At 42.0% G+C, this 13780-nt stretch overlaps 1 protein-coding gene across 2 annotated transcripts; it reads left to right on the forward strand.

Annotated features, from left to right (window-relative positions):
* The first annotated feature begins 1998 nt into the window (after positions 1-1998).
* Positions 1999-11350, forward strand: LOC128873432 (uncharacterized). Of its 2 annotated transcripts, none has more exons than XM_054117017.1 (7): positions 1999-2542; positions 6788-6942; positions 7877-7999; positions 8095-8422; positions 8769-8944; positions 10329-10466; positions 10967-11350. In XM_054117017.1, the coding sequence occupies exons 2-7, from the start codon at positions 6832-6834 to the stop codon at positions 11063-11065; spliced, it is 975 nt and encodes a 324-aa protein (XP_053972992.1). In that variant the 5' UTR covers positions 1999-2542; positions 6788-6831; the 3' UTR covers positions 11066-11350. The 2 variants fall into 2 exon arrangements, with proteins under 2 accessions (XP_053972992.1, XP_053972991.1); XM_054117016.1 differs by lacking the exon at positions 1999-2542 and adding an exon at positions 5940-6199.
* The last annotated feature ends 2430 nt before the right edge of the window (positions 11351-13780 follow it).

The following is a 13780-nucleotide window of genomic DNA, read 5'->3' on the forward strand; positions in this document are numbered from 1 at the left end:
TTTTCTAAGAACAAATCCTTCGAGCTACCACAGATGCCTCCCAGCATCCTGTACGATTGGTTTCTAACTGAAAGCGTCCATTAGTCATTGATGTTTCTAATGTATATTCCACACCATTCGCGAATAATTAGTCGAGCAATTAATATCCCAATCCCAGTAAAATAAGTTGAAAAGAGGAAGAGAACCGACTTGCGAAACGCGACCGTCGAACGGATGCCTTTGTTGCACCGTATGCAGCGCCTGCATAGAAGAAAACGTGTATCGTGCAATTATACAGGCCGAGTAATTCGCTAAACATGCTCGTGCAACGCTCTTCTAGAATGAAATGCAGATGAATTGTACAAACATTTCCAAGTGTCACGATGTTTGAATATTAATAGGAGTCATAGAGCACCAATCGACAAGTCCGAAAAAGTGTCCGCGTTCCGTCACAGCAACTTTATCGCACCAATTACCGTTGCGTACGCGGTTCACCACGGCGGCGCGGCGCCGGCGCGCGGCGCGGTCATTCTAATCGACGCACTTTCCTTGGGAATTTTTTACTCGCATTTCGTTACCCTCGTCTTATGACGTAATTACAAGAACTAAAACACTCCGCTTTCCTTTACGCTTGTTTTATTAACGCAGAATATATTTATCCCTAGCTGGGATCGTTCCATAGAGAAATTATACAAATATTCGACTTTCTCCAGTCGGGAAAAAGCTCGCGCCAATGTCGTAACACTCGCTGTATTGCGAAAATAAAGCACCACGACGACGTAATTCTCGAACGCGTCGAGAGATACGGATGTTTATAAACACGTAGTCGCTGCGATTCGTAGAAATAACGAGTGTCAGAAGTTCCGTGGTCGAGCTAACCGGAGAAAGTAAAGACGATTTATTTATTCGGCGTGTAAGCTGATATACATATACGTAGCGATGGGTACGAACCGTCTTAGACTCGCGAGGCATAGTTTAACAGCCGAATATTATTTTCGAACCTTGCGAGGCGATTTATGAAACCATGTAGTTCTAAAAATGTAGGTTAATTAAACACCTTTCATTCGAGTAACCATCGAGGAACATGTTATAATTGTTTATATTTCTATAGTTGTTCTTCGGAGCTTTCTCAGAGGTGCATCCGTCGAACCCGTTACCACCAAAGCGCACTTATACTCGTGCAAGTAGCTACTACACGCTAATACAGGTACAAAAGGATACGTACGTGTCACACGTAGTCACGCGCGCAGCAACGTTACGTAAAAGCATTCGACCCAATCGTCAAGGAAGCTCGCTGGCCTTTCTAGAATGGAACCTCTCATCGCGGTCTCTGTCGTGACCGTGCGAACTCGTGAAAGCGAAAGCGACGAGAGCTCTTTGAACTCGATCGAACACACGATCGATTCGCAGGAGGGTCGTGGCAAGGGCACCTCCGCGAATCATCACAGTCAAGATCTATTCGAATCAGCCAAGAAAGTGGATAACGAAACTGGAACAATGAATAAAGAACTGGTTTCGCCCGAATCGCGTGAAAGTGGATTAAAACAACGCTACGCGATTCACGAAATTATTACACGGCAGGAGTGCAAAATGTAGCGTCGCGTGTTTAATTGTTCCAAAATCATGCACGCCAATTGGACGTTTAAAATAATACGGGACCATAAATTTCTGAGAAAATTGTTTCATCACACACAATCTGTATTTTCAAGTCGTTTACTTATGCATCTCCGTTCCGTTCTCCGTTACGAATTTTATGTAATGCTTTCTGAAACACAAACAGTTGTTATCGAGCACGAGTAAGTGTATTATTGTACGAGCATTCCATAATCTGATACGACGTGTGTCGCTCAGTTGGTAGAACGGAGGTTCTATCGTAAACGTTTTCCTGATTACATGCCACGTCAATCCACTTGTGCCAGGAAACGGGCGTCGAAAAAAAGCTGGCCCGCCTTGAGTCACGCGGCGTTGGAATTACGCCATAAATTTCGCCCACCTCCGACGCCATCGGTAGAGTAGCCTACGTTTCGTTCTACCAATTTCCCCGTGACGACTTTCCTTAGCGTTCGGTGGCGACGGTCTCTTCGCTTCTATTCCTCCATCGAGACGACGCGTATCGAGTTTGGACGTATCGAGCGCCCGATACGCTCTTTTTCACGTCGATCAGAGAGAATTGCACCGATTATCGTCGCTTTAGAGCCAGTTGACGAAAACTCGAAGGCTTCTGTGGGCTCTACAAGGCACTTTTCATCGAGAGTCGGAGATATCAGTTTTGTGCTCGACCGGTCTCTTTTCAAAACCGATCTTTGCTCGATCACAAAGTGACTTCGATATTTCGTCCTTTCCGGTTATCGATACAGTTTTTGTTGAACGTGTTACAACTGTTGGTGATCGTGTTAGATGCTTATCGATGAACCTTTTAATCTATGACATGGTGCGTCGATCGAGCATCGTATAACGTAAGAGTTACCGAGTGCGCGATACCACGTGTTCGACACGTTGCGATACCGTGGTGAACTGTGAGGTCCAATCTTTGGAAGGGACGCTTCTAGGACATCGATACCGAGTAAGTAAACGCTATCTCTATCTAGTTATATGTTTAAGATGACAAGGAAAATTAATGATGTATACGTGTCTTGAAGTAAAAGCTGTGCTTTTTCTGGAGTTTGCGGGTCGAATCCATTTCCGGTGCTAACTTCTATTTAAATTTATAAATTTTTTGAATATTTCCGATAAGTTTCTTCGTTGATAGAAAGTTGGCTGCAACTTTCACGTTGCAGAAATCTTGGAGGCCGTCTGCGGTTTTTCCTCGTCGTATAATGCGAAAAATAAGAGGTAAATTTCGATGCAATTTCTACTTTTGTTTCTAAGAAATGTCAGGCGATGTAATGTATTACGTCATTACGTTTCACTGCGTTGATTGAATTCATTGGGCGAAATATATTATTGCTAACGGTACACCAAGCGGTTACAATATAATCGTGCTCGACTGGTTGAGTGAAACGAGAGGACTCGGAGCATCCACTTTCCGTTTGAGGCTCGCTTGTTGCATAACTTTCTTACATACGGGATGCATTTCGCCTTGTTCCGAACCCCAATTTTGTCCGGGGTCCATAAAAATGGTCGTTCCATTTGCGAAATTCATGAGAAGGGACATCCTGTTCCTTTCTCGAAGGCTATCAACTTTCGCATTGATCAAACGATACCTTCGAGTGTGTTACATAAGTGCTTGCCTTCCGGCTTCTCCAATAAACTCGGTACTTTTTATTTTTCATAAAACGAATTACTAGAAATTTATCTCCGTGTTTGCGAATTTCACATCTTGCCATCCCGCTGTAGGAAAATATCCGTTGTAGATATAAGAATTGTTTTTTTTTTACGTTTAACATACGTATTTTCGAACAAATGCTCTTACGAATTCTAGTTCTAAAGCATATAATACAGAAACATTTTCTCTCTTTTTCTACTTCTCTTTTAAGATGGAAAGTTGCGTCTATTCGCGGTTGAAATACCTGGTGTGTTTACGCATCTGGGCGCGGTGTGGCACCACACGACAAGTAGAGACGAACGACAGTCTGACCACATAATAGCTGTACTACTTACGCGTTTGTTCCCATCATACGTTGTTTCGATGGCCGCAGTTTTCTCGTCGTTTGAAAATTACGTTGAATCATGATTGGTGAAATATTGCGTTTCGACTTCAACGGCGTATGTCTTTCCATCTTTCTCGCTAATAAAGCGACAATCACCGATGATGAAATATCACCTCCTTTCTAAATAGCCTCGTACTTTTTAAGATATCTATTTTCAAATTCCTGGGTCAGGATAACGATAACGGTTCACGCAATAGTCGTAAAATTATTCTAATTCAATGATTCACCTACAAAAGCAACCGCTCCCCCCGACCATGAGGATACACTTTCGGAACGCGTTTCCAGAGAATCGATCTCTTCCTCTGTACGTGATTAGTATTAGGAACAATGAGTTTTGAGATGACAAACTGGAACCAACAGGATTCCTTGCGCAAGGGTTGCCCGAAACGTGAGACAGAGTAGCCCTTCTTGCACTGGAATTTACATAATTTCGCTTCTCCGTAAAAGGCATTGCCCTGTATCACCTTGAAAATGAAAATACGTGCTTCGATTCTCGTGGGCGGTATAGTTGAAAACGTTTCCCTTGTCTTCTTTTAAATTTTAAGCGACCCAAAAGTCCATAGCATCGTCAAAATTATGGCCAAGGTAAATATGTAGGTTGTCCCGATTAGCTTTCTCTGTCGGAGTCGACCCGACCGAGCGCGATAACAGCTAGACAAATGGATCCCGTTTCTCTCTATTATCGTAAATAGCAGGTTTTAAAATAAACATAGCGATTTGTGGTAGACACGAAACGTTTCGATGGTTAATAAAAAGTCGATTCACGAAACGAAACGGCCACTTAACACGAGAAAACGTCGACGGTTAACCCGGGGCTAATTGCAGGAACAACGGTTGCGATACCCTTTAAAACAATGTCGCGCCTCGTTACGGGTTCCGTCTGCTGTTTTAATTAGCGTAATTAGATCGCAACGATACGTAAAGACGTGTCAAAGTTTTGTCACGTTTCAGTCAGCGACGACTCATATCGCAATATGTAAAGCGAGAAAGACGAATGGTCCAATTTGGTGAAACTGGACGTTGCGTAATCGTCGTTACGATGCTCCGGTGTCGTATGAGATAATGCTGCGAGAAAGCGGCAGTCGGGTGCACCTTGTTTGTATTTGAAAATGAAATTGCAACACGATAATCGCGATGGTAGCAACGTTCTCGATAATCGATACGATACGAGCGATTTATGGACCGTATAATCTGGAATGTTGTCTATTTTGGTATAGAATCGTTGTATCATGTATAATAATATACGGCTATTCTGACTTTCCTTGTTACTCGTGGAATTATATAAATACGCCAGAGGGAAAATAATCAAGTTCGACGTTATTCGCGGAATTGTAAAATTTATGGAATTTACCCTGACAAGTACATATGGCTAATTATGATTAACTCGTAAACGAGAACAGCCCGTGAACTACGATAAATATACCGAAAACAAATTGAAATCAGGACAAAGACGTCTCAGAATTTACATATTGTCTTCGTATACGCGCGCATTACTAAATGGGCGCAAGGACTGTATTTTTAAAAGACATAAAAGAGGACGAGAAAGATGTATTTCTCGAGTAAAAAATTACCAATAATCCATATTCACACGACAGAGTTCAAGTCGTTTAAGTTGTTTATCTATTTTATATTAGCATCCTTTAATTCGCAATTCTGATAGTAGATCGTTATCTCGACGAGGATCTCCGAATTGTATCGACCCTACAAGAAATGTCAACAAGTTCACCTTACTGCAATTTTATTTCAGCGTTCGATTAAACGAAAATTGAGTACAATAATTATGCAGAAAACAGGTTGGTATCTGGATAACGATATCTCAGAATTTGCATATTACTCAATACGTTACAAAATGAACGCAAGGACTGTATGTTTAAAAGATGAGAAACAAGATGAGAAATATCATAATTACCACTTGCGATTTTGCGGTTGGTAATTATAGTTGGAAATTGATACAATGTTAACGAGTGTGTTGTTGGACCGATCCTATCGGTGTAGCTTCTTCCTCAATTTTGACTACTCGAGACATTCGGTTTTGCTATTATTTTTTCCTTTCGCAGTCGTACAATTGCGACATTTTCAATTCTGCTCGCTGGCAGCCCCACCACACCATTCTCGATCTCGATGAGCGCGAACGTTCGAATTTTGTCGTTGTGTGTAAGATATGTTTTGAAATTTGCCGCTTCCCCGTAATAGTCCGTAGATCGTTTCCTACCACGCCGATCGAGACCGTCTTCCCCTGTGTGTCTTGGTTACGTAATGACCGCGTATCGGCACGCTCGAATCCCTTCTGCGGGACAAATCCAGCGATTCCAAGTGCCGAGAGAACGAGGCTGCGTGGGATTCGCGGAGGAAATCGAACGTGCCCCACCTGAGGCAGGCGAGGCCCGCGATTCTCGAAGCTCGATCCACGATTCTCGATTCTCGATTCTCGAAGGGGCACACATGCTCGCCTTCGTTCCCCTTCGGCCGGTTAAAGACATCGGGATCTCCTTCACCGTGGTCCTCAAACGAGGCTCGCGCTCCGTCAAGCACACATCTCCTCGCGCAATTGCAACCGCACAACCTCGCTCGTAAGTTGATCACAAATTCGTCGTGTTAGTTATTTTTCTCTGGATATCGCCACGTGACCGCTTCCTCGACGCTCGTTCTTCGCTTTGACAGCCGCTTCGAGTCACTCGAGCATGTTTCTGATGTTTCATTCTCGCTTGTGACAAACTTAACCAAGTAATTCTATCAATCGCGAATAAGCAATTTCTATGTACTCGAACATTTAACTTGGATCGTGCCTGTTTAGTTAGTTCTTTCTTATTACCATCGCACGTTGCTTAACTTTCGACGTTTTGTCAATTAATACAATAAGTAATCGCACCTATCGCTGCGTATAGGATAGATACGCGCTACCGCGACGTTGATCATTTCTACGTCAAACTCTGAAGTACCTTTTACTTTGAATATTTGGAAAGGCAATATAGTTGTCGAGCGGAGTCATTCTTTGTTGATCAAGTTTTCAAGTTACGACGAGATTCAATGGTCTAAACCAATTAATCGTGTCCACTTCGAGGTCCTTTCACTTGACATTTCGGCTTGGTACTTAAGAGTGGTGCTACTCTTAGGCGAAATAGTAATTCCGTCTACTTACGATACATCGTTTTCCTCAGAGCAAACAAACCGAATCGCAAAAAGCGGACGAGGAGTAAGAAAAATGAGGATAACCTGTGTGCTTATCGGCCTGTCTTTGGCGGTCGCGTTTGTCGCTTCCAGTCCTGTCGTCAAGAGAGAAGCAGAGTCGGAGGATCTGAGTCCATTGAACGAGGTAAGAACCTCGTTAACCGTTTCGAAGATTAATCGTTATCTTAAAATTTGTCGAAACTCGCTTAACTTTTATCTCGCGAACGATTCAAACCTTTCCGCTGCTTCGAGTCGGTAAATTAATTAGAAAGTCTAAATTGCCAAAGTCCCTCTCTTTGTAGCTTCAAAAGAAGAATGCTATACAGCAGTGAAAAAGTCGATAAAACAGTCTGGTATGGTGGCAGTAATCGTTACGTATCGCGTCTGGAATCAAAATGTAACTCATAAACAGAACGTGTCGAGAATGGCGAAAGTGAAAGCGCGTATTTCAAAGTTTTATTATCTTACCGTCTTCCATACGAAAACAACGATCGGATTGTGCTTCGAAGCACAGATGGGCAAGATTTCGTTCGAATAATAGATGACGAATGGAAAAACAACGTTCGGACACGTTACCGTGACGCAATTCGGTCGAGCGGTTATGCGGACAAATTTGAATTCCTTCACCGTGAAATTTCATTCTATAACTCAAAATTTTGTTCGATCTAACGTATAATGGAGGAAAAACTGTTTTTCGTTTACTCGTGAATCGAAATTCCTTCGAGTTTGGAAAGGTGTGCGTTTGATTGCGTCGCGTGAAAGATGAAGCGCTAACAGGAGAGAAAGAAGATCCGGGAGACGAAGTCCAATGGAAAAAGAGACAATCACGATTCTCGAGGAAGGAGCGAAGAGTGAAAGTGGTTAACTCTATACGAACGGTTAAACACGCGGAGCCGGATACGCGAGTGTAACTAAAATTCTGTGCCGTGCGCGCACGTGGTCGGCCGTTTCGAAGTCGAGCCTATTCTACCGCTTATTCTTGCCTTTGTCTATCCGTCTATCTATTTGTCCATCTATTTAAGTATTATTCGTCGTTGTAATATGACAAACAATGTGGTTAAATAAACAAATAAAATTAGGTATACGTCGTGGAAGCCGACGACGAACAAGGGCTGGACGATGACAGGTCCGACAGGGACAAAAGAAAGATCGGCGTCGTGAAGCTTGGCGTCTCTAACGGAATCATCAACTTCGTCTTCGGCGTAAGATAAAATTTTTCGACGAAAGTGTTTCCCACATCGATTCGTTTATTCGCGCGCAGAAGGTAGCATCTGTTACAATTCAATTTGCGTTTCAGAAACTGGATTCCTTCATCGATTCGAAGACCAAAGCCTTGGCCGTGTTGGACGACGCGAATAAAGCGAAGAATGCTGCGTACGGCATCGATACGAAACACTCGGCCACTAGCAAGTTCATTAGCGACCTGGTCGCTGCGAAGATCCAAGCAACCAGCGGCAGTGTCGGACCCGTGATAAATAGCGCCACGACATTCTTCGCCGGCGCTAAGAACGGTTTGGCCGACGCGTTCGCTTCGAAATTGGCGCCTCTCAGCTCGCTCTCCAGCGGTATAGTCAGTAGTCTCTCCGCTGGTCCAAAACCCGAGTTGGGTGCAGGGGTGAGCCTAGGTAAGAATAGATAGATGGATTCTTAAAAATAATTATTCGAGGAACACGTATAAGCAATCTCGTGTATCTCGTAACATATTCTTGGTGTTAAGAGAATGAATAAAACATAATGTGTACGACATAGTTGCTATTACGGTGTATATACACAAACAAGTGTTGACTAAAAAGTGACGTAGCGCGATACCTGTTTAGAGAGGTAGGCTAACTGTAGGGTAAACTGGTAATCGAGTAGCGGTTTCATTGGCGTCTATATTATACAGTTTTAAACATTTTTAGAATAATTTTCTAACATTCTTATAATAACGGTGACCGCGTTTTAATTAATTAAAATATTCTTAAAATTTAGGAGTCTCGGGTGACGGGCATGGAGGAGCGGGAATCGGGATCTTGGGGAATATTTTGAGCTCGAAGCTGGGTACCCTGTCGACCTTGAGCCAGAACAACGGAGGAGGTTCCGATTCGCACGGGAACGATGGCAGCGTTGGAGTTAACCTTGGAGGGTTCGCCAATTTAGGCGGAGGGGTAGGATCAAAATAACTGTCTCTCGTGTATTTGTATCTGTTACGATTTTTTCGATGCATCTGTCGCTTCGCTCTTTGCTGATAAAAGAAACGCGAACAGCTATTATTTTGTTACGTTTCAACTCGGAATGCTTGAATACACGATAAGATGCTTTTATCGTTATTTGCATGCGGTGATATATATTACATTTAGATCGCGGGTAACTTTCGTTTATGGTGGATTTCCTTTGCGATGGAAAAAATTAACGCTTAAACGAGGCTATTAATCACGCAGAGCGCTTGGAAGATTCTTCATGGAGACACTCCTTCAAGCGCAGAATTCTTTCGTTCTTATTACGTAACTAGGATTGGCAATTAAAATGAGTGTTGTGTACAAAAACAGTACGAATACGGTCAACCGCAACCGGGGTATTAAACGGCTTAAAAAACGGAGGGTGCAACAATTGGACCTTGGACTTTGGACACGTCCAATAGGCCTACAGAGCAGCAACGCTTGACAGAGGATCCTTGGCGCGCATAAATCCCAAACTATACGCACACGCAACGTAATTTGTTTGCAACGACAAAACTGTACGATGTGGATTTTTCTTTCTAGCTGGGCCATTAAAATGACAGGATTCTTCCCCCACTGTGACAAAGTCCTCCCCGACAATAGTCTAAGTTTAGAGCGCGACGCAAGACTTCTCCCCCTTTCGTTTTACCACTTCCGGGGGCAAAAGCCGTCGAGAAGTATCCATGAATCAGTTCACCGATGCGCAAGCTGTAAATAGGTTTAGGAATAATCTTTACGCGAGGCCCGTTCTCGCGAATCCTCGACGCTGTGTCAACGATGTAAATACGGTAACAAAACTCTCCAAGTATAGACGATGACAACGATAACACGATGATATATGGATAGCGATGATAATGATGATGTTAATGTCAAATAAACTCACGATCACGTATTTTTGTATCTACCAGCCGTATACCCGAATTTTTTGCGAGCGTCGTCGACATCCTCTCTCCTTGTCCTCTTCCTTTCTTCAGAAATTGTAAATCAAACTTTATTTAACGAAAAACTTTTACTACGTAGATTTGCAACGTTTGACAACAACGTTTCTACTTTCACGCCTTTTCAAGATCGGCGAGTACGATAAACGAGATAACGACGACTAAACGTATCGAGCATCAATTTATTAAAAATCGTTTGTCAATTCGAGGAATTTGACAAACGCCAAAGGCGAAGTAGAATTTTCCGTAATGTAACGACCAATAATCGCGTCGAAGCGTAAATCCTGTACTATAAATATTACACGCGTAGAAACGAGTCCTTAAGACCGCTTGATCGAAGAAGAAAAAAATTATTGTGAAAGGCGAACTATCAATGGCTGCTTTTATGTGTTCAGGGAACGATCTCAACTACTACGGAGGATATACCCGAGTTCGATAGGATGAGAGTGTCCTTGGATGTTCCATCGTCTTTGTTCGGTGGCGGTTTCACCGTAATTACGAATATCAGCAAAATCGTCAGTAGCGTGATACTTGTAAGTTAAAATACTAATTCGAACAGATTTAAGTGAAACCCACCGCGTTACCTGGAGACCTGTCCGACGCGACGCGACGGAGACTTTAATCGGTGAAAGAGTGACTTTTGGATCGCGAAAGTGCCATCGAAGCGAGATGCAACGTTTTCCTGTTTGAAAGTTGCAGAGGATGGGGCGTTATCGAGATCTCCTAGCTCTAATTTATTTTGCTCGTATACCATTTTTGTAGTCTGCGATCGGCTGATAGGCGTAAACCTGTCACCCTTCACTCGACATAGTTACAAAATCGTTTGCAATTATCGTCGCGACGTTCTCAATTGCAGACGTCTGACTTTTATTGCTTCGGGAAAATGTAACAAAAAATCCATTTAATATCCGTTTAATCGGAGTAAATAACGTCGACGTCACGCGATCAACTTTCCATGAACGATTAAGGTCTCGTATTAGCACAGGTCAGATCCGTTGTTTTATCCAAGACCGATCTTCTTGACGCTTTTCAGAACTCAGCCCGCCGAACACAGACGCTCCTAGAACTGTTCAAGCCCTTCTTCCGTGGAACTTTCGCTATCAAAGGTTTGCCATCCGACAATCCGCACTAGAAGAGACACTCGAGGACGCTGAAATTGCTCAACGATTACTTCAGGGATTTCCATGGGGATTTTGGTCGACCTAAGAGTGAAAAGGAAGACCTCGATGACCCGCTAACATAGTCTGCAACACAAAGATAGAATTACAATTTAGATAGAAACTAGAAGAACCTTAGGTACAACTAGCGATATTTATTAAGCAATTTATCAGAGAAAACGGTTTTCCATGAAAGGAATTCCGTTCGATTATCGTGACAATCGAATATTAACGGGAACAACCGTACGCGAATCACGCAACGATAGTTTAAGCGGACAAGGCAGACGTGTAAAGCGTTGCAAAACCATCGGACGATTAGTTTCCTCGACTTCCGACTCGCGACGACTGCTGCGAATCATTTATCAACTGCCATAAACTCACAAGTTTGCGACAGCGATTGTTCAGCGATCACGTGTCCGGTACCGTAATACTGTAACGCAGTATTTTAGTTAACGCTCGGTACTTTCTACATAACTATCCAAGGAGCGTTTCAGCTGCATGCAAAACTAATTGCCGAGCACCTGCTGCGATTTAAAAATTGCCAATTGTTTGGAACGCAGCAACATTTTTGCTAAGCAAAAATTGTTTGTTCGTTACTTCCTTGTAAAAACTCGGTGCAATTTGTCTCTTAACGAGAAGTTGCTGTTACACTTGTGAGATACTTTCTAGATATATGGACTACGTAAATTTATGACGAGGAGAATGCATGCATTCACACATTTGTTTTAGAAACTGGCGTTTGCATTGTACACGTGTCGATTGCGCGTCTTACTCGAAAACAGGAAGTTCATTGCGCAATAGTATAGACAAATTAAAATACTTTCGAAATATTCTCTTATACATAATTTTGCGATGTAGGTAGAGTAATTGATTGTTCCTCTTGCGATCAGCGTTATCGAACATTTTTTACGAAAGAATGTTCAAAGTGGAAGAAACTTTTGCTAGCCAATAAAAAGATCAAAGTGTTTTAATTCCTAAAATATTCCACCCAAAATTATCCTTTACTTTCAGAACCTCCCGATGCGTGCTATAAAATGAACACTAGCAACGATGTCTCTTGAATCTGAATTTCATATTCTATATATTTCCAGCCAAATAATGGCGTGTTATTGTTGCTATTACTATACATCATTAAAATAGCACGGAAATTGATCGATTGCATCGTTTTTACCGATAATTGCTACATTGTCTGATCAAATTTTGCCAACAGCATCGATTACTCGATCACACGTAACATTCAAGTTTGCAACTATTCATTTATATAACGGATACCTCTAATTATCGTACACCGATAAGAATACATACGTAGAGAAAGGTTATCAATCGTTCTTCTAGACTTCCGTGTCCGGTGAAAGCATTATTCAAACATTAAGTTAAATGGAAAACCAGAAGGAATGCAAATGCAATGGACCGCCGAAAGAGATTTGTTGCAACACGTCAACGTTTGTTATTGGCTGATAAACGTCAAACTTACGCAAGTGTTCAGGCATATACCGCAACAGTTATGCAGAACTATTCATAGTGTCTGAAAGCATTTTGCCAAACATTTAAAAATTGTTGCCGAATAATTTAGAAAGTAGACGATTTACATCCTTGCCTGCGTGGTTCAATGTTGGTACGTTTAGACGATTGCACCACCGAAGGGTGCGGTGTTAACGACTGACAGAGTTGTAGAAACAAACGACGCAAGGATGAATATGGAAATCGATACAGCGTCCTTCTTTCATATATAGGCGTAAAAATTAGACGTAGTTTGCATCGTTCTCGTTAAAAACGAACACGACACGATTTACGCAATCGAACGATCGTTAAATGTTGTGGACGACTGACACAGTTTTAAACATTCTAGGATCATGGATGAGCGAGATGAATCATGAGCAATTCTGATGCCAGATACGTGATACTTTCTTGGTTGCCGAGGGCCACGCGTTTCTTTCTACCACGGTACAAAGTGCTCGGGTGTTGCAAATAACTATCTTACCAAACACAAAAAGAGAGGAGATCGCATAGATCCTATCTCTGTTTTATAAACGGGATAAACTTACATTCGACGCGTGTAGCTATTGCTTCAACTTTCTATTTAACTCTGCAAAGTTCAAAGTCTTCGGTTAAGAGTCTTAACTCTTAAATACCTTCATCGGTTAGAATCGCCTGTGGATCTGCATCGCGCTACGCGTACCTGAATAACAGTTTGCTATTATCCAGGTGCCGTTGGAGGTTACATTTTTAAATCAAAATTCACTACAAAACTTTCCAGCTGCCTTTTGTTTTGCAACAAAGTCAACCGAAACAGTAGGTCTAATGTGAAAAAGTTCACCGGCGTAAACAATATTTTTCTCAAGTTTTATTTCATCTAAGGACATTCACCCTTTAGTTTATCTTTGTGTTGACCGTAATGTTTTCATGTTAATTTACATGAATTTGCATAACGTATGTTTATTTAAACTGTTTATTTTAAGTAGTAATAACCACCTGTGAATGTATCGTTTTTATGATACATTCGTAATATTCTAAGTATTACCTCTTGGCCCGTAAAGTTCGCAATTTTTACTATTCGACTATTTTTAACCATTTTTATTCGCAGTAGTAGCAGTAAAGCGAATCCCAACAGAGCTCATCGCTATTTTCTGATCACGAAAAGGTATCGATCGATTAAGAAAAAGATCGTTAAGGTTGGTTTACGTAAACTG

Source organism: Hylaeus volcanicus, chromosome 3, assembly GCF_026283585.1.
Source record: "Hylaeus volcanicus isolate JK05 chromosome 3, UHH_iyHylVolc1.0_haploid, whole genome shotgun sequence".
NCBI classification, from domain to species: domain Eukaryota; kingdom Metazoa; phylum Arthropoda; class Insecta; order Hymenoptera; family Colletidae; genus Hylaeus; species Hylaeus volcanicus.

Excerpts from the sequence above, each read along its gene's own strand:
- LOC128873432 (XM_054117017.1), top strand. The coding sequence starts at position 6,832 with ATGAGGATAACCTGTGTGCTTATCGGCCTGTCTTTGGCGGTCGCGTTT. Across the intron at positions 6,943-7,876 it reads ATCTGAGTCCATTGAACGAG|GTATACGTCGTGGAAGCCGA; the intron begins GTAAGAACCTCG and ends AAATAAAATTAG. Across the intron at positions 8,423-8,768 it reads GGGTGCAGGGGTGAGCCTAG|GAGTCTCGGGTGACGGGCAT; the intron begins GTAAGAATAGAT and ends CTTAAAATTTAG.